At 42.3% G+C, this 24,004-nt stretch overlaps 1 protein-coding gene across 1 annotated transcript; it reads left to right on the forward strand.

Moving 5' to 3' along the window:
- Positions 1-2,816: 2,816 nt before the first annotated feature.
- SOD2 (superoxide dismutase 2) lies at positions 2,817-10,789 on the forward strand. The gene is made up of 5 exons (XM_042016424.1): positions 2,817-3,094; positions 4,251-4,453; positions 8,034-8,150; positions 8,753-8,932; positions 10,273-10,789. Exons 1-5 carry the CDS (start codon positions 3,066-3,068, stop codon positions 10,416-10,418), a joined length of 675 nt encoding a protein of 224 aa, XP_041872358.1. The 5' UTR covers positions 2,817-3,065; the 3' UTR covers positions 10,419-10,789.
- The last annotated feature ends 13,215 nt before the right edge of the window (positions 10,790-24,004 follow it).

Genomic DNA, 24,004 nt, shown 5'->3' on the forward strand with positions numbered 1-24,004 from the left:
GGCTTATTTGTATGCGGTGTATTTATAGTACTTGCTTTTGAATTTGTTTCTATGTCAGTCCTATCTGATACAGCATATGCCAAACACATGAAGTTATAGGTGTATACTAGTACTAATTTCAGGACAGCCTCATGGTGCTTATTGCACAGGTTTTGTTGTTACTGACAGAAAATGGAGGTGGGGGGCGGTGGAAAGGAGAACTTAATGAAAGTAAACCTTAGAGTTTGAACCTGGTTTTATTAACAGTTACAAAAAAAAAACCCAAAACAAGCCAAACTGAAAAGCTGGAAGTACCTAACAGGTAAATGCACAAATTTAAACTACAAAAACGTAACGGATTGGCAATTCAGCCTTCTAAACTTTGTTTTTAAATGCCTGCCTGAGGAAACGGATTTCTTAACATGCAGAGAATGAAAAATTTCCTTTAATTAAACATACTTTGTGCAGTAGCAATGAGCTATGAATTTCAGAACCTGGATTTCTGGTGTTTATTTTCTATCTACTAGTTTAGTGATGGTAGCACATGAGCAAGAAGATGAAAAAGCACTGTTCAAAGGTAAGACAAAAGTACTTAGTGGTGTACTTTAGGGTGGACTTAAGTCCAATTTCAACATTTTTCTACCTGTGAATCTTGTAATTACCAGATGACTAATAAAATAAATGCATATGTAGCCACTAAAATAATCAGAAATAGCTTACTGCTTTGCAGGTCACTGTGGAAAGAGACTTGTTTGAAAGCAGTATTTCTCCAAAGTTCTGGAGCACACTTGACTTTGTTTAAATTTACAGTTACAGTAAATTCTTAGATTATAGAAGGGCTTCTCTGGTAGCGTTTTTAAGGGGCATAAATTAGTGTCTGCAATAATACTGTCAAAGACAAATTGATGTAATTAAAATGCTACCAGCTAGTGTTGTCTGTATTAAAAACATGCTAGTCCATGGCTAGCACCACTGCTGTTTTCATTGGGTTCACATCAATGTTCTAAGATCACCAAGATTCACAGTGGTCACTGGAAGTGTAAATTCCATTGGTGATACCTTGTTGCTTTTCACATGTTGCTTCAGGCCTTATTCCTGAAAAATAGCAGTTGAATGCATGAAAGGGAAGTGACAAATATCTGTACAAAATGGTACTGGCATCTGACACCCAAAGGAATTTTTAGATCCCAGAAGTCTCTGATGGTGAATTTTATTTGATCTTAGTATCATATTGCTTGCTTATGTAGCATGTGTCTGTGTACATCCTCGATCCTGTACATGGTAAAATGCAGTATTTTTAAGAAGCTTCAAATGCTCATAACACAGTAATCAGGCTTTATGTGATCACATGGTGCAAAGCCTTGTGAGGAAATCTGTGGTCCTTAAAAAAAGGCATAGCTCTCAGGTGGTGATGGCTTTTTACTTAAATCTGTCAGGTATTACCGGACATTCATGACTTTAAAATCATCTTTACATTAGGTTTTTATTTTCTCAAGACTGGCATGTTTTTAAATAGTTAAAAAAAAAAAAAAAGGAATACAAATTATACCATGAGACTTAAAGTTGTTGAAAAAAAAAAAAAGACAAGCCATTCCCCTTGTCATCCTCTGCTTAGAAGGTATCTTCTAAATAAGCAGGCTTGGGTGCTTTATTTGTGTGATTTTTTTTTTTTTTTTCTTCCAAAATGAAAGCAAAACAGCAACTGTCAGTTAATAATAAAATGAATAATATAATTACATAATTGACTTGCTTTCATGGAGCACTTGCTACAAGCATTAGTGAACTGCAGTGGAATAGTACACATCCAAATGCCTGAAATATTAATGATTTTGCCTGGCTATTGGTGCCCGTATTATGACACTTAATAATCCTGAATGTAGTTGGTTCATTTTAACAAAAGATGCCATTTTATTGATCCAATAAATACAACATACTCCTCTTTAAAAAATTAGATGGTGCCTATATCTTGCTGTATGTATTTTCAGTATTCAGGGAGGAAGAAACAACTTGCTGATTTTGGACAATTTGCCATATATTGTAGCTACTGATAAAGCAGGTATTTTCAGTGCTCATATTCCTGCAAGAGCACCGCTGGCTGCTCAGAGAAACAATTATTGCCCTTTTCTGTGATGCCTCTAGAAGTGAGGGATGAAACCACTGTGCCTTCCAGTGGGCTGGGATTCCCTGTGTGGGTCTTTCCAGATGGATTTCTTGGCAACTGGCAAGATGAGATTATTTATTCTCAACAAAATTGTTCATGCTTAGCCCCCATTCAATTTTTGTAAATTTGAGTTTTTATAGTCTGGTAAATGTGGGTGCTGTAAGATCTTAAGACTATATGTATTTATTTTAGAAGACAAATTATAAAAATCGAAGGTTTTGTGGTTGTAGAGATGAATTCCATACAATTTAAATTTTACCTAATGTTTATCTTGTCTGCGAAGTGCCTCCTAACTCGGAGGGATGAGCTTCTCCTCCCTGACCTCACTGGAGAGCCAGTTTTTAATATATCTTTGGACTCATTTGCTCTAACTACCGATTATTTTAGCTGAGTGGGTTAAGGTAATTGGGTGAAGCATTTTCATGAGCACCAGAGGCCTGAATTGCTACCAGGAGAAAAGCAGGTGTTGGGGAAGCAAGATGTTAAAAAAAAAAAAAAAAAAAAAAAAAGGGTAAAAGAACAGAAGTTAACCAACAAAATTAAGTCGTAGACAAAAAAGCTGAAACAGTAGTGTTAGCCGTCACCAAACTGCCAGAACCGTGTCTTTGCGAGGCGGGTTTTCAAAGCCGAGCTCTGTTGTGCTGCTGTAATCCTCACGGTGGCAGAAGCACCGGGCGGCACTTTATCGCCTCGGCTGGAACTACTGACGGCCTGAGTTGTAAAATAACGACTGTCTGAGCGATTCTGGTCGTAACGACGTGCTGCACCCACTGCTAAGAAATGGTATTTGCACAAATTCGAAGGAAGCGGGTGACCGCGGGGTGCGTCACCTGCGGCTCAGCCGAGCTCAGCCCCCGCGGCCGGGGCGGAGGGCGGGCGGGCCGCGGCTGCGCCGTGAGCGTCGCGCCCGGCTGCAGTTGCCGCCATGTTGCGCCGCTTTGCCGCTGCGGGCAGGTGAGAGCCGCGCCGCGCCGGGGGCAGCGCGGGGCTGGGCAGAGCCCCGCGCCGGGAGGCGGCGGCCGCGCCGCCCTCGCCCGGGCCGGCGCCGACCCGGGGACGGGAGGGCAGGAACGGGGGAGGAGGCGGCGGGAGGGTCGTCTTCTCGCCCCTCGGTGTCTGCCCCCCGCCATTTCGCGCGCAGGGAGGTCGCGCTGCTGCCGGCTGCCTCCCCGGGTCGGCCCCGGCCCGCGCGGGGGCTGCTGGTGGTCGTCCTTGAGCGCTCCCAGGTTCTGCCCGCGCCCTCCGCCGAGGGGCTCTGGTCGCCTGACACGGTGCTGCCAGACCCTCTCGTCTTTGCTGGCCGGGGTCGCCACACTCGGCCTCTCTTCAGGGTCCCGGGGGCGTTGCTCGCTGTGTGTCCCTGGCTTATGGCAAGGTCACCAGCGATACGGCGGCGGGCCTCAGAGGTGACCGTCCTGCCGGCCCGGCGATTCTCCTCTCGTCGTAGCCCTTGTCATGTCGCGTGACAAGCACGAGGTGTTAAAATGGGGAAGGATGACACAGCCTGCGTGGTGTCTGTGCCGGGCATCGCGGCCGTGACGCCCCGTATCATTTTCCGGTACCCGCTGTGGGGACAGGGAAACATGTCCGTGTAAATGCTGGAGAGATTCAGTCCTGTGAACCCGGTGACTGCAGGTTTTTTAGGCTTTTTATTTCCCAGTATAGGGACCTTTTGGATAGCGAGGGAAGGACACTTCGGCAATTGTCTCTGCTTCTATTTTTAATCAATAAAGATTAGGTGAAGCTTTGAATGTCATTCAGGTTACTACTGGCTTTTCATTGCTGTCCCTGCTTTTCCCTCACCTGCATGCTTGGGAGGGTGCACGAGTCTTTGCAGTGGCCTGGGGGCTCGGTTTGAGAAGCAGCAACATCACGCTGCAAAGCCCTGTATTTGTGACCTTTGTGTGAATTCATCTTTGCAGTCAAGCTGCAAAGTATGCTTGCTTTGAGCTCTTGAGAAATGGAAATTGGATTTCTTTGGCTAGGATATCACCCCAGGTACTTAAAGCAGCTGATCATAACATTAGTGGTTTCAGTCTATTTCACTGGCAAAGCCCAAGTTTTACTGAGTAAGACTACTTCCTTCTGGTTTTCTTTTTTTTTCTTTCAGAAGCAGTGCTAAGTTGGTAGCACCCTTTGGGTGCTTGGTGTCTAGGCAGAAGCACACTCTTCCTGACTTGCCATATGACTATGCTGCTCTGGAACCTCATATTAATGCAGAGATCATGCAGCTGCACCACAGCAAGCATCATGCTACCTATGTGAACAACCTGAACGTTGCCGAGGAGAAATACAAAGAGGCACTGGCAAAAGGTTTGTATATCCACAGTCAACAGGTGAGATGGAAGCTTATTGGCATAGATGATACAGGAGAACTACAAAAGGAAAAAAAAAAAGAGGGAAATGTTTTCTTACAAAAGTTTTGGATTATGCCACTGCAGTATTGTTAGGAGAAAATCTTTCATTGTTGCTTCAGTGGTGCTGATAATTGGAAATCAAATGTGAGTAAAAAGCATGAATTCCATTCTCTATAGTGCTGTAAAACTAGAGGAAGATAATTATTGATTGTTGTGGATCTAGTCCATATTGCATTAGTAACTTGAACCAAACAAAGACTTGAGTCAGTAGGAAATGGCAGTCATTTTGCTGAACAAGTACTTTGCAGTAAAAGGTTAATAGCAAAGTCAGATAAAGTGAAATTTGTGGGCCTTGATAGTTTTCACATCAGATGCTCTGCTTACTCTTGGTACGTAATCTCGGTTGCCTACAAGTGGAGGTAAAACAAACGTGCAGTTAATGTGTACAGCAAGCAGTGGAGAGACTGGAATTTGGGTGCCAGCTATGTCACTGGGTCAGATTTAGGGGTCATGTAGGTCACAAGCCCATGTGAGACACTAAAATATGCAGCAAGTGATCATGGAATTTTTGGTTACAATCTCAAAACTGGAGATATGCTTCCTTCTGTGAAACTTTGCAGTTGTAGCAGAGCTACCCTAAAACACAAGATGCATTTTTTCTAAATTTTGAGTATTTCAGTTGAACTGATGAAAGTGTGTGAAATAATGTGTATATCTTTTTAAGAAGGTGAAATACTTTCTGGGTTGCTGTTGTGTTGATCTTCTTAAAAGGTATCAGTTTACCTCAGATAAATTATTACTGTATAGACTCAGTTTCCTCTGCTTGCCAGGTAGCTTCACAGTGGAATTTATCTGCTTGGGCTTGGGTAAAAGTGAGAATTGCCAAAATCTGAGTAAACCTGAGCCATGTATCCCTTGACAATTAATTGCCAGTGTATTCGAATAGAGAATGGGGATTTTCAAGTACCTAAGTAAGCCTAAAAATAACTTGTACAGTCTGAATTAATGAACTGATGAGATTCAATTAAGAGTCAGATGATCAAGACTGACTGCTGCCTTGCCCTGCCAGTGGCAGATCCAGGAAAGGTGTATTCTGGCGATGTAATTAGTGCAAACACAACTGGGGAGGGAACCTGAACTGTAAGAAAGCAGTGTGTCTGCTGCTGCTGTTACTGATGCTGTTTAATGACCAAGGCTTCAGCCACTATTGGAGGCAGAATTTCTGGTTATCAGAAGCATTTGCAGCGTTGTGGATCCTTTGAGTTATTTTTAAAAAATCATATCTTTTGATAGCATCTCATCACTTGCTGTTGGAATGTTTTACGTAGAGGTAGAGATTAATTTTTCCTTAAGGATTCTGCAGAGATTATTTTCCTAACGGATTATGTATTGGTTGTGGTCGTGCACACCAAAGCAGACAAAGAGTTACTTGGGATATTCATGATTGTGCAGTTTCTTTGGTTGGTTTTTTCCCAACTGGTATCCCAGTATACTGTGTGCAGTATTTTGACTCTAACTAGAAAATGTTCTAAGACCAGGGCAAAGTCTGAACTGTCACCTCATTCTGTCGATATTGTTGTTATTTTTTCATACTTAAAACTGAGCACAGGCAAAAATCTTTCTCAGCTGTGTATCAGTGTTGGATTATATAACATCGGATCAATATCTCTTTTCCAGACAGCAGAACCTTGTCAATGTCTTATGTTCAGCAACAGAAAGTAAAGTATTCTCTTCAGATTAACATGTTCTTCACCTATCTGTATCTGCATAGAAAACTCAAATAAAAGCCATCCTGTTGGCTTATGTTGTCAGTTCATTTGAAAATACGTGTGCACTTCTGTGACAGCGCAGGACTTTGTTTCAGCATCAACTGGTCCTGACTACTGGCCCATCAAAATGTGTCAGATTTGCTAATTGAAGGATATTAACTTGAAACTTACTTTCAGTGAAAACTTGTTCCTACCATAGTTTTCCCTGCTCTTCTTCGGCCATGATGTGACCTGTGATTGTACTCTTACATGACTTAGACTGAGAAACCGAGCTGACTGCTCTCGAGCACCTCTGAGCTTCTTGTCTTGGTTTACTGAATTGTCCATGGACTCTATACCAATAAATTCCAATAAACTTTTGCTGTAACTTAAGGGCAAGTTACCCCTTTTCAGTTGTTTGTGGGGTTTTTTTTTCCCCCAATGCAAAGTTCAGCAGCACAAATACTGTTTTACAAGGACAGTGGTCAAATGGCATGTCTGGTTCCTAGTAGTCCTGAGGCGTGGGTTCTTCTAAAGGATGGTGGAATAAAGAGTGATGAACACATTAAAGACTTCTAAGTTATTTTTTAGTTTCTGGCTTGCTATATGTTGTATACTCTGGGTGAACTTGCAAGTGTCATTAAGCCATGCAAAATTCAGGGAAAATGTCCCGAAGATGCCATCTGAGTGGCTCTGAGAGACTTGTTAACCTTAACCTGATATCTAAATCCAGCAAATAATGTTTTTACAGACTGCATTGGATGCTTTGTTTCAGTGCTGTAGCCATCTGTGAAGGTTGTGAGGAAATGCTGAGAACATGGGAATCCTGAATTAAAACCTTAGTAACAGATAGACTGCTGCTTTGAGTTGTGCTACTGGTCTGAGGCTTGTCTTCATGTCTGTGTTGTTGAGGTGACTTGGAAAATTTACCACTCAGTCCTGAGAGTGGAGGAAACAGCTGCCCCCACTGATTCCTTACTAAAGAATGTATTGCAGTGGTGGAAAAAGCCTTAAAAACCTTTGAAATGCTTCAATGCTTTTAAAAGCCAAAAAAATGATGACAACATTTGTATTGAAGTGGTGCAGCACTGTTCAGAGACACAAGGCACCAGTGAATTCTTCAAGGAATACAGCATTTTGTGGAGGGAGAGGAAGTACAGAGCTGTTCAATCTTGATTTCAGATGCAGGATTCTGTTGTGTAGTAAAATTATTTGGGTCACTTTTCTGAAAGTATCTCCCTCCAAAAAAACCCCAAGTGAAACAAAAGATAGGAAAGAGAACAACATTTTGTTTGTGTATGTGCTCACTGTACTTACTGACTTTTCTCAAGCACAAGCTGTTTGCCCTGTAAATTGTTTAAAGAAGTTTAAAAATTCTTAGTTTGCAAATCAATGAGCTAATGGGTGAGTAATACTCTTGCCTTGTAGTGATGATACTGAAGAATTTATAAGTGCTGGGTCGTCAAAAGAGTTCTGGCTGTGCTCATTGTTTCATTCTGCTGTAGAATGGCAGTAGGTCTTACGTATGTAGTATGGGCTGCCCAATAGTTGCAATATTGCAGATCACTTATTACAGCATAAGAAAAGGTCAAAGATAATAAATCTTTATTATAGTTTGTCTGTGACTGTCTAAAATACGGCTAACAGTACAAACCTTATGTTTTCTATTGATAAGTCATATGCTCGTAGAAAGATTTTGGAGATCAGTGGAAGCCTAATAGAAACTTCCTGCCTGTTGTGGTGGTGATAATGTTTTTATTTATGTATTTTTATCTTCTGCATCCTTAGGTGATGTTACAACTCAGGTGTCACTTCAGCCTGCACTGAAGTTCAATGGTGGGGGTCATATCAATCACACCATCTTCTGGACAAACCTTTCTCCTAATGGAGGGGGGGAGCCTAAAGGTTAGTGCGTGTTACAGTGGTTTATTGCATCAGTTCTAATTAATAGGTAGAATTGATGATCTTTTCTCACTTTGAAAAAGTCTAGAGAACCTTTATTTTTCAGAGTTAGTTCACCTTTCTATGTGACAGTTACCAAAATTCTGAGGTATTGAGGGGGTTTTGGATGTAAGCCAAGAGTATAAAAAGCTAGTCCCATACCAAATATTTTAAATTTCTAGAGCTGATTATGTATACACTGCAAAATGCCTGGCTGTTGCTGTATATATCCTTTCCATCTTCATAAGAGAAAATAGTTGTACAAAGCTGTGCTAATTAAGTTGCTGTGTGTATTCGGTTCACAGAAAGGGAAGAAATGTGCTGCAGACCCGCCCAGCCTAGTGGCTGGAGTTTTGCTCCAGTTTGGATAGGGATAGTTTAGCAGTTAAAGCCTAAAGGAAAGAATCCCCTTGGGGAGGATAGAGTACTGATTGCCTACAAGTGACCTGCAATTAAAGGTAAAGGCCCTATAGTACAGATCTCACAAAAGCTGTTGTGATAAACTTCAGAGGTTTTGATGGAGGTTTATATGGCTGTGGTCTTTTTGTGCTTTTTTTCTGTTAAAGGAGAGCTGATGGAAGCCATCAAGCGTGACTTTGGTTCCTTTGCAAACTTCAAGGAGAAGCTGACAGCTGTATCAGTCGGTGTTCAAGGATCAGGCTGGGGGTGGCTTGGCTATAACAAGGAGCAGGGGCGCCTACAGATAGCAGCTTGTGCAAATCAAGACCCTTTGCAAGGAACAACAGGTCAAGTTTCTTTCCTTCCCTTCTGGTTCTGTAGCTTTGATAGGCAAGTGTATGAGAGCTGAAAAGTGGTTTATGGACAATGCTGAGAAGAAATTGATGGATAAATAGATCCGGAAAACCAAATGTCTCTTCTAGCAGAAGTGAAAACGCAGTTTTTAGAGCAGCATTTGTAAAGCAGGACTTAAAAACTCTGAAGAGCAGTAGGATTAAGTGTCTTTCTAGTCCAAGGGAAAATAGATGGGCCATATTGTGAAAGTGCTTTTTAATTGGCCAATATTTTAGATTCAGCTTCCTTGGATTTTTGAGTAGCTGGAGTAACTTGCACATATCAAGCAAGATTAAATTAAGCCTCTTGCCTTCAGATTTTTTTTCCTCTGGCAGAGGAGCTGTTCACAGCACTGTCCGTGAAGGCCAGACAACAGGAGAGGGGAAGATGAACATAGTAACTCCTGTTCCAATGGCTGGGTTTAAAATGGAGCCTTACAATTGCTTCCTTTATATTGACAAAGAGTAATGAGTGTCAACCAAACTAGTCTAGGATGTGATTAAATGTTACAGTGGGCAAGCAGTACAGCACTGGCAATAATCTCTATCCAAGATATTCTTACTTCCTTAGAGAGACATGGAAGTGGTAATGGCAGGCTGGACATCCTTTACAGAGAGAAGAGGTCATGGCCAGTGAGGATCTGCCTGCAATGTCCATTCACCCAAATCATTTTGCAGATACCTTTAAAACATGTTCCACAGAATTCATAGAGAATGGCAAGGAATTTAATGTATTTTCAGCAGTTTGTGTATTGCCTATCAGTAGGGGGAAAAGAAATTATAGATTTAGTATAGGGACATAGAGCATAATGGGGGTAAGTTTCACCCTCCCTCCTGTGAAAATTTACCATTAAAAATTCAGTAACAAGGGTATTTTAGCACAAAAGCAAGGAGGTAATTAGGCACTTAATGAATAGCCTGTAATTAAAGTATTGGAAGCGAGCTGGCATAGCAAGAAACCTTTATAATGTAATTTTTCATGAAAGTGCTTGCATAACTGTGCGAAAGATACAAACCTTTCAAAAATTACTTCGTCTGGTTTTGGTTATGTCTTCAGGGCAGTTCCAGAGTATTTATACATGTGTTTACCCAAATCAGCTCTTTGAGTTTATGCAGAGTGTGTGTGTGAGCACAGTTTTGTTAAATATTGCAATAAGGACCCGTGTGCTGCAGAGCTCTTTGTCTTCCTGCAGAGTAAGACTCAGAAACTGGGAACAGCTTGGGGATGCAACATAAAACTTTACATGTAAAGTGTGTTTTCATGCATTTAAAAAATTCATCCTCTTTTTTCACAGGTCTCATTCCTTTGCTAGGCATTGACGTATGGGAACACGCTTATTATCTTCAGTATAAAAATGTTCGACCTGATTATTTGAAAGCCATCTGGAATGTGATCAACTGGGAGAATGTATCTTCAAGATATGCAACTTGCAAAAAGTAGAGTGGAATTCTTGCACAGACTACTAAAATGTCACCAGTTCTACTCTGATACCACTCTTGTAGTAGTGCCTGTAGCTTAGAAATGAATTGTTCTACTGCAGTAAGCACTTCACTCATCCAACAAAAGCATTTCATAATCAAGCAAAGGGTCTGCTTGTTTAATTCTGTGAGAGGTATTTACTTAAGAGTTCTGAAGCTTTAAACTGTTGTGCAACAAAGGGAGACACTTTAATCTGTTCATTGCATATAGAAACATAGGTCACCTTGCTGAAGCTTAATAAGGTAATGGATTTCCTTGTTGCACTAAAATACCTAAGTGGAAATATGTACTACTGTTGCTATAAACAAATAAAACTCAAAAGAAGAATCTTCTGTAACTGTCTGCAAGAGACTCATTTTTAGTAATATCTGGTCTAGTTACTTGATTTTAAAACAATTGGAAGAGAAAAATGCCTTTTGTAATTTGTTGTATTACAGGCTGCAGAGCTTTCATAAAGGTTGAAAAGATAAATGAAAGGGGAAATAGGTGTTGCTGTGCCTGTCTGAATTGACTGTCTTCAGTCATCCCTACCCCTTCCTGCATCTCTTAAGTGAGATCTTTGTGTATCGCACTGATGCACGGGTGTTGGAAGCATTAGCTTGGGCAAGAGATTACAGTACTGGCTCAGGCAGATTGTTCATATAGGGCCTCAGTGACAGCATGTGACACTCATTTCATACTAGCTGTTCAGGTATGTCTTAGAACGTCCTTTAACTAAAGAGACTGATTCCATGGAGGAATCAAGTATGAGTTGTCTCTGCACAGCCGTGTTCCTGAAGCAGTAGTAGCAAATAAAACTTGATGCTTGAAGCAGGGATGAAGTAACCTGCATGGTGTAATAGAGCATGCCCATGGTCTTGAAAAAAATAGTTGGCATGTTGTACTTCCCGCAGTGTCTGCTTGAAGGTGAAGGAAACTGGAGTTTTTTTCTGTTCCTTATTACATACGGTGAAGTACCACATAGCAGAGATTGAAAAACTGGTGGAGTGCTTCTCATAATGAGTGACTGCTGAGGCAGGGCTTTGTTAGCAAGTGCTGTAATGTGTATGCCAGACATCCTGGTACTGCACACTCCAAAGGAACAGGAGGTAAGTATGCCTGTAGACTGGTGCTCTGCAAAGGAGTGCTTAAGCTGTTGAGGAAGCCTGAGTTGGCTCCGGGTGGTGAGGCTTTAAACTATGGAGAGCTCCTCAAGCATAGCCAGCGCTTGCTGAGGCTCTAAAGGCAGGAGTGTGAAACCCAGCACATGCTGGTAAGGCTCAGTTTCTGCTGTGCATCAGGTTAAGAAAAAGTTCAGCTCCTCTCCTGCTTCCAGTCAGCTGGTGAGTCAGTCCTGCTACCTTGTGTCCTGTGTCAGTCCGAATGTGGAAAGTCCTTGGCTGTAAACAAATGAGAATGTCTGGGATAGGAAGATGAGAGCTTACTAACTGTTGAAGGTAAATAGTAGGGACAGTGAAGCAGTGAAAATTATTTAATGCTTGTTCTGGTGGACAGCTGTAAAGGACAAAGGTTTCTTATGTGGTTCATTTGAAGTAAGGGCTTGGTTAAACTCTTAATTCCATACTGCTGTGAAATCTGGAGAAAGTGGTTCTTGTGGCACTATGAGCTGGAGTATGTGCCTGTAATTTAGCAAGTCTGCTAGCAAAGATGTTGACTGGGCAGTGGAAGTGCATAAACCTCTTACTAATCCATGTTAGGCAGTAAACTTGGAATTGCTGCTGAGAACTAGCACTTTGTGTTACAGTAGTTGCTGTGGTGGTGGCCAGGTCTGTCTCCCTACATGAATTGAGAAATAGGAAGGGAAAGCCTTACAGCTGATCTCAAATGCCCTGTCTGGACAAATCTGAAAGCCATTACTCAAACATGAAGTTAACTGTTTGTTCTACCTAGAGCTTCCTAGCCCTAGTGGTAAAAATAGGTTTGTGTGTAAAGTCATCCCCAACCTGAACTGTGCAGAGCTCATCAATGAGCATGGAATTATTTGTAGACTTGATCCGCATGACAGGAGCAATGAGTTTGCAAATTTCATGCTGGATTGGTCTTTGACCTGGACCAAACAGAAGAGTTGCAAAATTGCATCCTGACAGTCCCCAGGGCTTAGCCATGTCGCTGATGAAGATGCTGTGTTTGTAGACACAGTTAATTTGTGTGTAGGCCACAGTATGTTCAAATAAAACCTTGGAATAATTTTAGAGAGGGGAACAAATTGCAGTACATAACCCAAAACCTGGGAAATGATAGTGTGTCATGGCCTGAAAGAACAGGGTGCATCAGGTGCATCCCATAATAAATACTTGCAGGTGGCAAAGCTGCTGCACACAGAGACTTTGGTTTGCACATTACTGGTTTTGGTGGCCGAAGTGTTTTTCAGAAACATGCAGTTGGGTCCAAAAGGGCAATATGCTGCTGGGAAATGCAAGTGCATGTTTGTGACTTTTTGCTGGCCTGTAAAAAGACATTTGAAGGCTAATGTGAATCACAAAGTGTGCATATCTTGTTATGTACCAGAACAGATTGGAGTAATTCAAGGTCAGCCAAACTGAGCTCTTGCAGCCTTTCTGCCGCCCCCCGTGACAGCCCCAGTGAGCCCTCAGGATGGCACCTACATCCTGCTCGGAAGCAGGAGGGGTCTGTGGGTGTCTTTACTGAGCATGCAGAAATGGAAATAGATTGAAGATGCTTTTGTCCAGCTTCTAATTTCCGCCTCCCAAATTTTTATTTTACCTTTATCTACAGCATGTATTAAAAACCCCCCAAAGTAGTAAACCCCTAAACTGTCTCCAGAAAATATGGACAGTTGACTCAGCTTGTGAGCTGGTAAGCTCTCATAGACATTAAAGCCTCTTTATTTACTGAAGACTTACTTGTCTTTAGTTTGCATTCAAGAATTTAGTTCTCTCTAGTGTAGCAAAGTAGGTTTAAAATGCCACTGTGCCATTCTGCTAATATTTTACATGCCTGTTGCATTGACCTTGCCGAAGTTAATCATTACGCTACTATAAACTGAAAGAGTTGTGTTTGCAGTCATGTCTAATACTGAGGAGATAAAAATACTGGTGACTTGTTAGGCTTAACCTGCCTTTTTTTTCTGCTTAATAATTAAAAGTCATGCTCTCAGATTTTGTCATAGCTGCTATTACTCTTGTTGATTCAAAAAGCAAGGGGCTCTGTGGTAGGAGTGTGTGAGTCTGCAGAGCTGAAGCAGCTCCTGTCCCGGAGACCCAGAGCTGTGCCTTCCCCACTAGGTGGGAGTGTCCGTCTGTCTTACTCTGTTGTCTTCGGGCTTCCAAGTTGCATTTCCAAGAGTCAGGTTACGAACCTGGCTGGGTGTTCTCACTGCTCAGGAGGGGATGTGTTTGGATTTCCACTTTCTAAATAATCAAGGTGACCCTCGTCAGTGAACAGTATGTGGGGAGGAGACAATGCTGCTGTGGAGAAGGTGGTTTATGGTAATACATACAGTCAAATAAAGAATTTACTGTGACTAGAGCCAGGCAGGCAGAGGCTAGAGGGAGGTAGTCCTAACTACAGCGAAGATGCTCCTAGGGTTCCCATCTGCCTCATCAGGCTCTTAGCGTGTCTGTGTAGGGACACTGTACATGACATCCTGAATGGTCTTTCAAGTCCAGAGACCACAGATTTAACTGCAGGGGATGAAATCTGTCACACTGCTGCAATTAAGCCAAGTCTGCAGGGAGTACGCAACCTGAGGCACGGAGCTTTGCAGTTACAACTGTGCTGCTTTATAGGGCTGCTGCTGCAGCAGCTTTTCACTGGATCTTCTCACCTAAAGAGATGGATAGACCAATTAGCACAAATTGGTAAACCTGCTGCTGGACCTGCTGGAGCTGGTGGTGGACCCACACAGCCTTGTGACACCACTGAAGCAGCTTTGATATATGTCCCGTAACAGTGTTTTAAAGCATGTCTGGATTTATGGCAAATCCCTGGAGCTCAGAGAACTCCCTACAGCACAGCACTTGGGCAGTGTTAACATTAGGGCTTTGTGAAGTGACTGGCAGTCCCCATAGTTGTGGGCTCCTGTTGCATATAAATTTGAAGAAAAAATTACAGTTTAATTACAGTATTAATTTCTGTGGAACTCTGGGGAAACATGTAAAAGTTGCTGGTCATTGCACTTGGTATTTGCAGACAGGGGCTTTAAGAATCTGACTTCCTGTGACGGAGTTTTGTTCTGGTAGGAAAGGTAAAAACTTTGCAAAGTCCAGGTCTGTCTTCAGTTAGACTACGTTTCCTTAGTCCTTTCTTGTTCCCATCACCTTCTTTCTGAGAGGGAACCAAGTCTATACTTCCCTGGCTTCTCCCTACCTCTCCTGAGGTCCCTTACTGAGCCCACTTCCTTTGGAACGAGCTCTGCAGTTCTGTTCCTTGCAGCTGTGTTGCTTCTCACCAGCTGCTCCATAGTGCCTGCATCTTAAGGGCTTATGCTACTGGTGCTAGGACTGTAGCTCTAAAAGGTCAGATCTAGAAGCAAGCAGCATGGTAATTCAGCTACTTTTATCCATAACCTTTGCAACACTCACAGTATCAGAAGATTACTGCACAGGAATTTCAGTTTTGCCTTGTTTTTAAAAGAGAAGGTTGGAAGTTTTTACTCACTTACTACAAAAAATATCACTGACATCACATCAGAGGTCTGCAAATCAGAAGGCAAGAGAAAAGAGTATCTGTTCATTTAAGTGTCATGATTTGAAGGTAGTCTCACAATTCTGAGAAGGACTCATTTGTACTATTTCAATATTTGAACTTGACAGGAAATTGTGGTGTTGCAACCCTTGTTTTGCCTCTAGAAATTCAGACCTGAGGTAGCTAAAAGCAAGGGGTTCCAGTTTTCAGGAATTTTGAACTTTGGCTGTGGTCAAAACTGGATACAATTGACAACTTGTCAGTGTTTCCAGGAATCCAGAAGCTCCCCAGGCCTTACAGCTGTCAGGGAAGTCTGGTGTCTTGTCTGTGAAGGCAGCTGTTGTGGGCTTCAAGCCTCAGGCTTCTCCAAAGGTCATTCACACAGAGCTGTTTCAAACAAAACCTTTTGGGCTCATAAAGGTATTGTTTAAGAAAGCTCTCTGTCTCTCTGTGTATCTGTCTTCTGACTAAATGCTTCACCGGGATATTTCCAGCTACTCTTATCCCTCTAGCAGAATTGTGTTAAGAGGCTGTAGGGAGGAGGGGAAATGCAGTCTTTCAAAGAATGCATCATCAAGCTGTCTTCGATTTCTTCCTCCTATAAAAGATGCACACAAGCTTGGCCAGCCTGCCAGGAGAAGAGCTTGACTCTTGGCTCCCTTGAGTGTTTGAGTTCGTTTCCCAAGTCACTGAGAGGAACTTGTGTCAGAAGGACTTTAACTTTTTCTTCCATCTGGGCTCCCCCACCTCTCCCTGGGTTCAATTGCAATAAGTTGTACTGGTATTTACAAGGAAATGTGTTCATTAATTTCTGCTTATTTATTATTCTTATGAAAGAATAAGGGTCAAAAAACTAAAACTCTCACCTGTTTTTTTGGGGATGAAGGGATATTATTTATAACAGCTTAAGTGTAGGGCTTGGTGCTTGTTTGCATAACTAAATAAAATGGGAGCAATCAACAGGAATTAGCCTGTCTGAGGGTCAAAAGCTCTGGTGGGAGTTTTTGCTTGCCTTCATGAGATCCAGCTCAGTCAAAAGCAGCTCAGAGCCAGAATTGCTGCTTTTCTGTATTATCTAGCTGGAAATTAGAGTTGTTCCTGGATTTTGTTTTATCTAGAATGTAAGTCGTAGCAGTTAAGTGTTGGTTGTTGTCCATCTGCTGATATTCCTTGCTGTCCTAAATGCGTTCTCTCCATCTGGTATGAAACTGTGCAGTGCACATGGAGTGTGTGAGTGGCAAACCCATGCCTTGTATACAAGAAAGCGCAGGATATTAAATGGAACTAAATGGTTTTGTTCCAGATGTGGCTGTCTGGCACAGGCACTGTGGAACGGACAGAGGTGTGGGCTAGTGATGAGGGCTCAGCCTTGAAACTGGTCTTTGAGAGTAACATCTGCACCTACTGATTCTGAGCTGACCTGCCCAGATTTCTCTCCAGCGGGCTCTGATGTCAGCTTCATTAAAAAGTAGCATGTTTCTGTGGCCTCAGAGAAGTATCCAAGCAGCTAGATCCTATTGGGATATAGGACTATCCCATCAAAGCCCTCTTTCCTTTGCCTGAGCACTTTGCATCAGCAGCCAGTATTTTGCACAACAGTGCAAACAGTGATCTTGCTGCTGTATTTTTTTATTCCAAATCCCAAGCTGTTCACTGTAGGGCAGTTCTGCATGGGTAGAAAAGAGCAAAGATGTCCATGGCCAGCTGATGAGCTGTCCCCATACTGCATCCAGGAAGCATGTTTTAAAGTCGGCTGTAAAGGGATTCTGTGGACTGCCCCCTTGAGCTGATCCTGACATCAGGGCAGCAATATGGAGAAGTCCTAGTCTGGCTGTTACTCACTTGGAGCTTCTTGCAGAGTCTGAGCTGGACCTGACAACTGAAAATCTTAGCCCTGCCTGTAATCCTTAGGGATTACAGTTTTGAAGGGGCTAATATGTGTATGTGTCTAAATATGCAAATATGATAATGAATTTATCTCTATGTGTGTCATTCAGTTAACCTCTTCTGAATGTTTGGAGAAAAAAATGGCAGAAAAACCATCTGGTTACACTCACTCTTGCAAGCCAGCATCTGGCTGCCAGACTTGAGAGGCTGTGTAATCTCTGCTCATGTGGTTTCCATGCTTTGATTCCCTGCTACGACTGAGTGCTGCAGAGGAACTCATCCCTTGTGGCAGAGTGTGATCTGACAATGTGTTGGAAGGACAGAAGGTGTCCACCATTAGACTTTGTTTACATGGAAGTGTTGCCAGGGTAATCCAAGTGGCAGCATATGTCTATAGTGTTTCATCACTAAAGCCTTGGCCTTAAAAAGCTCTTGCTTATGCTGGAACTGTGCTTGCAGTTACCCAGATATATTGTAGAGGTGAAACATCTGTCCTGCACTATGAATGTCATAAAAGTGAATGCTTCCTGTTAGCCTCTGAACTGAAATTCAGGAAAAATACGCTTTGCTTTCCTTACATGCCACACACACGCACAAGGAAATGAGACCTTGCGTCTTGCCTCTTTGATTTATTTCTGGATGAATGAAAAGGGTGCAGTGAAAAGGATAACAGTGCAGTTTGTGCAAAGAAGGAGGACATGGGTGCTGCAGCGTTGCCTCTGCTGTCTGTGTGGACACTTTGGACATTCCAAAATTCAGGAGAGCAGCATGGAATTCTTCCTGTGCTGACATGGACTTGAACCTGTATCTCCCACTGGTGTGCCCTGTCTGCCATGGCAGAGCATTTCAGAGGTGATGTATTTTGAGTTCCTGCAGCCAAAATGACTGAAATGCTCATTAGTTGAGGTAATCAGGCAAAGGTGACCCCCTTCAGACCAGTGCCCAAGGTACTCCCCGAATAAGGAGAGTCTGGATATCAAAAAAATACCGTGGGCAGTATCCTGACTGCTCAAGGGGAGCCGTCTGCCCTCAGCATGATCTTGTTCCACTAACTGAGCCCCACATCCTCTTTCCAGCTCCAAGCATTTGGTGACTTCAGATGAATTGGCGAGACATTTTCAATCAGTCAACACCCCATATTCAGTAAGTAAGTTATTTGCTTCTCCCAGTCTTGCCCAAAGCATTTTTCAGTTGCATGAAACTATTTTCTATTGGCTTGAAAGGGGAACAGGAATGAAACAAATTTGTTGACTGAGTCAGAGAACATGTAACAGCAGCTAAACAAGAACTCTGATTTACTGATTTTCGTCATGATCAAATTTAGGCTCCATCTTCCACAGATATTCAGGCTGTGGAATTTTTTTTTTCCAAAGGAATTCACAATGAATTTGTTCATCTCTAGTCAGAATGACTGTCTTGGTGGCAGTTGGCAGTGACATTTGGGTTATGTTAACGAGAGCAAAATTAAATATAGTGCAAAATTAAATTTAGCACAAAGTAGGAACCAGCAACATGAAAAAGAAGAAATAACTACCTGACTGCAGATCAAAGGGAGAGAATTACTGGAAAGTCCCAGCACTAGTTTTTTTTAGTTTGGGGTTTTTTTCAAGGAAAGAAAAAAGATTACAGTCAGAAAACTGGGATAATAATTTTCTTTTTTGAAGCCACATAACCTCACCTTCTGTTGGAGAAACAATCAGGTTTTATCATTCACCTTGACCAGAAAAATAAATGCAGTGGAAGAGACAGGGAGAGGAGAAAGGCTCTGTTTTTGTCTTTCATACTAGTTTGCATACTGTTCTTGACAATGGTGAGAAATTTGTAAAAGTTTTCTGAAAAAAAAGCCCAAATGAAGGAATCAGAAAAAGAATATAACTGGAAAACAACAAAACCAAAAAAAAGGTTGCTTGTAGAAAGCCAGTTAGTTGGTTATCTGTTGCAGGATATTTTTGGTGAAGACTAAAAGCTGCCCACAGAAGTTAGTAGTATCACCACCATCCACTCAAAACAACCCATTACCTCCACTGCCGTCATCTGTCAAGTTCTCAGGTTGTAGTCAAGGATTGTCAAGCATGCTCCAGCCTCATTAGCAGTAATTTTTAAGAAAAATATGTCAAATAACAGAGAGGCCCCACTTAGACCAGACGTATCCTATCGCTGCGTTGTTTTCACTCTCAAGTTGGACTAACATGAAACTAGGCAGCATTAATGTCTGTATGGACCCTCTGCTCTCTTAGAGGCAGCTGCTCCTTATCACCAAAGGGAATGCTCCCAGAAGAGCCTGTAGTTGCTTGTAGCTGATGTGTTGCCATTCCAGGTTCAAACATCCACCTTTCCTGAGTGGCAGCAGTTGCACAGCCCAGATCCTCATGAGTCATGCAGAGCAGGCAGCTGGATGAATCCATCAGACAGTTGTATGTTAAGCCATGATCTACAAAGGCACAGGAAGAGCACTTCCAGCAGGAGATGGTATTTATTTCCACAGAAACAAAATAATCCATTTTATGTCACTTTCTTTGCCACGTGGCAAAGACAGAAGAGAACAGGCAATGGTAAGCCCATCTGCTTCTTGTGCTCTCTCAAACGTCAATAATGTAGAGGTCTAAATTGTGAACAAATACATTTATCTCTGATTTATGTTAAATTGTTCACATGTGATGTTCATAGCCAAGAGTGTCATGGAGTAAAAAGCCTGCTGCATTTCAGAGATCTATCTATCTATCAGGCAAGTCTCAACACATCTCCAGAGCTGCAGAAGTCCTTGAAGTTGCGCCTGCTGGTCTTGTCCTGCACCCTCTGCACATAAAACTTTCATTCTTAACAAGTCCTACAGGAAATTTCAATTGCAATTTCCTTAAGAGATAGGACATCAATACATTTCAGAAGGAACATAAGCAACAGAGACCAGAAAAATGCTGCTGCTTCCTGAAAACATATGAGATTTGTATGTATTTGGAGAAGGCCTGAGTATCTTGAGAAGTGTTTTGTATTTTTTCATTGGGAGCTGATAGAGTCCTTGCTCACTCTTCTTTCAGTACCACTTAGCAGATTAAGGTTATGAAATTTAATGTGGCATAACAGTCCAAGCAATTATTTCTGGGGCTGTGGTGGTGTCTAGAAGGTCATTGCCTGAACCCTCGGCCTGCGATAAAATTAGTCTTAAAAGAACCCACTGTGTAAGTAGGGTCCAGGAACTGCTGACTGTGTGGGGGATGGATGAGGCTGTCTGCTTGCTCCCCTAAGGCATGGTCATAAATATTGCTGTAATAATGAGAGCTTGCAGAAAAATCTGAGGCAGTAGTTTGAATAGCAATATGTGTTCTCTAACAAGGAGGTTTGGGAAATCCCATATTCTTCTGAAGTTCCCTAGTGAATGTATTGACCATATCTGAGGGATTTTTGCACAAGTTCACATCCAGCATCTGGAACAGCATACAGGAATATATTCCTGAAATGTGAATGGGTGATGCTGGTAAAATACTGCTATATTAGCATGCAAGTAAATGGGTTTTTTCCTGAAAACACCTGTAATTACAGCTGTAGAGGAACTAACACCTATTTATTTGGAGGTAATCAATCATATTGTGGCCTGGCTTACACAGGAATTTGTAGAAAATGGATGATCACAGTGTCTCTTTGTGTTTTAACGCCTGTAAATTTAGTATCTTTTTCCTTTCTCATTTCCCACATAATCTGCTTTACTCTTTCTTTCTCTTTGATGAGAAGTTGAGTCCTCTCTCCTTGCAGAAGCTGAAAGCTTTGATCAAATCCTTGCCTTCCTCTTTCTAATGTGTGTAACCCAGTAGAGTAGGATGTCTGTGGCTAGTCTGAGCCTCTGCACTGAAGTGTATGGAATAACCAGGTTTTCCAAAGCCAACCAATTCTGTGTGATACAAGAGAGCCTCAAAAAGAAATTATGATCTCTTGCTTTAGAGACAGCAATAACTAATCTCCCTCTCAATCACACTGATGTAATACAATTTATTTTTTTCCACAGAATAGGATAGGAAACTTTCAGGAAGAACTAATTTATCACAGCATCCCATTAACTTTGTGGAGGATCTCAGGCTGTTGTTTTTATAGAGAAAAGAAGTAAAGTTAAGTTGAGGCAGGATATATTGTTACCCATGAAGCTTATATACCAGACAAAACTACAAAAGTAGTTTTTTTGTGATCTTGGCATAACTTCAGTAATGATTGATGTGAAAAGCCACAAAGTGGAGCCTTTAAAGTAACAAACGTTGCCTAGGAAAAAGAACCACTACTGTAGAGGGCTGGCTGGCATGACAGATGTGTTTTCCTCTCTTGTACAGTGAGTTTCTTCTCCAGTATGCTGGGAAGGGAATTGTATCACACCAAAACACTGCCCTTCTTCCACCCTAGGGCACAGGGCTTGCTTGGGTGTTTGCTTGCATTAGCCTGCCATATAAGAAGTCAGGATGTAGCCTTCTCCTGTGTTTGGTAGCTTGTCAAACTAGGCCATGTCTTTGGGCTGTTAGGGGAGTTGCAGATGCTGCTGATTCAGCTGATGGCTCTGTAGGAGTCCATAGCAGGGAAGAGGGCTGGCCTGAGTGCATCCTTCTGCAGATCTGAGAGAGTTTCATTGCGGCAGGTGGCCTCCTGTTGTGGTTCCTGGGAACAAACCTCCTTAAGTGAGGCCATGCAACTTATTTTGTAGCCCTTCAGGCTACTTACTCCCTGAGTTTGTGCTGTGCTATTTCTAATACCATGCCCTGTGTTCAGATCCTTTACAAGAGCTGCCTTGCTTTGGAGTCTCGTCTGTCCCTCTCCACAGAGTATGAGGAGAGCCAAAGGCTGGCAGCGCAGGAGGATTTATTGCGTTAGTTGTGTGCCCTACCTGGGTGCAGGGCAGGCACTGGGGTACCAGTTAGGTCTTCCTGAGGTGCCCACTCATCCACAGCCCCAGGCTGTTCTTGCTGCTTCAGAGCCCTGACTCTTGCTGGAAGGCAGGGGAACACAGGGTCATCTTTCCCAGAGAAGGAGCAGCAGCTGCATTTAAATCCCTTATCCACGGCACTGTAGTGATTTTGCTACTGCTATGAGGATCAAATTTCAGCTGTGTGTGTCCCTTGTGACTGCCAGGCACACAGGATACAGGTGTGTATGTATACTTAAACAGTCAGGAATGGCGGTCTCTGAATCCAGCAGTGCCATGGTGTCAACATAGAGCTGGAGAGAAGTGTGCTTGGAGGAAAACCATTTCTCAAACTATGTTTTGTTGACTCAAAGCCCCAGAACAGCCAAACACTTCAGCAGGTATTTGATTACAAACAGAGGAACACTCACTAGCTTGAAGAGCAACCAACCATGAATTACCTAGATGGGCAATGCTATAAAAGGGCAACAGTTGGCCAGCTGTGCCCTTCAAGAACAATACAGGCCTCTTGATGTAAAATTACCTTTTTGGCCAACATTTTCTCATATATGACACTACTTCTCTTTGATAGCCAAAGCTGATTGAAAGAAAACCTCAGAAAAACCCAGAGAGATGAAATGAGGAGGGAATCTAATAAGCATAAACCTAAATCTCTAATATTCCTAATTCTGCAACGGCATGATTGTCAGTAACAAGCTTTGCATGAAAGTTGAAATTTCATTTTGGATTCATTAGAAGATTTTTATGCTACTGAGGAAAAAAAAAGAGAAAATTACACTCCCTTATGAATTGCCAAGTGATCACACAATAGCTGCATTTGTTTTATTAGCCTTCTGACCTTTCTCTTCTCTGGTGAGGTTTCTTTTTCCTATTAGCTCTGTTAGAGCGTCTACTGAGATGGCAACAAAACAAACACTGTTATTGTTGGCTAACTTGCTCTTTTAGCAGGGAACAGGGATGCACAGGCCGTGAGCAGACACTGGCCTTGCACTTCCATGGTAGGCGTGGGAGCCACACCATGCCTGGGACACCAGGCTCTGGTAGGAAGCCCTCACTGTGGACACGACCATGCTGAGGATGCTGCACCTATTTTCATAAAGTGCTTTAAGTCATGCTTGACTTGTAGGCTGGGAGTGATTTATTTGCCTCCAATAGAGGAGCATTATTTTGTTTAGTACCATTCACGTATTTTTGCACAGATATTGGGGGGGTTTCCCCCCTCTTTTTTATAACTGCTCCCCAACACCTCTTCCTCTGGTGGTGAACAGTGTTAGACCCTGTGGTGATAGCTGGATGCTTTCTGCCCCTGTGGTTCCTGGGGCAGGTTGGTTTGCTGCAAAGAACTGAAGCTTCTGGAGAGATGGTTGTGATTATTGTGGCAGCACTTTCCCAAAGCACTATGCGGATTTTGTGTCCTTAATTTAACTGGCTGCTCAGCCGCAGTGGAACTGAGCGTTTCAAGAATTTATACCAAGCAGTAAGGGTCGACTGTCATGCTGGCAGGGAGCAGGACTATGGAATTTTTGGACTTATATGGAAGTTTGAGAAAACTTCAGAAATAATTCTGGAATATGCCCAGCAGACTGCTTGGTAACAGAGGAGCTGGCTGAGGAATTTATAGCTGCGGGGAGAGAATAATCATCTTTTTTCTAAAGAAATTTTGATCCCAGGAGAGGAAAAAACAACTCAGAAGAGTAGTGGAGAATTTGTCAATTATCTTTTCCTTTGTGGTTAACTTATCTGGGACCTATACATATAAATCATAGTAATAACACAAACACTGCTGAAATTACCAGCAGCATTTAAGGAGGAGAATTTGGGAATAGGATCTCACCAGCTTTCCAAAATGCCAAGATTGTAGTCCTGTGTTACTCTAATATTAGTCACTTCTAGCAGATAAGATTGCACAAAAACCACAGCCCATCTCCAGTTTCAGGAGGGCCAAACCAAGCCAGTTAGGAGCAGTTAAATTGCTGGTTCTTGAACATAAGTGGCAGCACGATAAATGTGACCTGTTAACTCCAGGAAAGTGCAGCCAATTTTTCTTAGTTTAGCCTTAGGGAAAAAGCGTATTAAAACTTTGCATGTTGGCATTTGAAGTCTTCTATCTTTAGAC

Source organism: Corvus kubaryi, unplaced genomic scaffold, assembly GCF_017639235.1.
Source record: "Corvus kubaryi isolate FWS band 111438036 unplaced genomic scaffold, C.kubaryi_AGA036_p1.0 split3-73, whole genome shotgun sequence".
NCBI classification, from domain to species: Eukaryota; Metazoa; Chordata; class Aves; order Passeriformes; family Corvidae; genus Corvus; species Corvus kubaryi.

Excerpts from the sequence above, each read along its gene's own strand:
- SOD2 (XM_042016424.1), top strand. The coding sequence starts at position 3,066 with ATGTTGCGCCGCTTTGCCGCTGCGGGCAG. Across the intron at positions 4,454-8,033 it reads CAAAGAGGCACTGGCAAAAG|GTGATGTTACAACTCAGGTG; the intron begins GTTTGTATATCC and ends CTGCATCCTTAG. Across the intron at positions 8,151-8,752 it reads TGGAGGGGGGGAGCCTAAAG|GAGAGCTGATGGAAGCCATC; the intron begins GTTAGTGCGTGT and ends TTTCTGTTAAAG.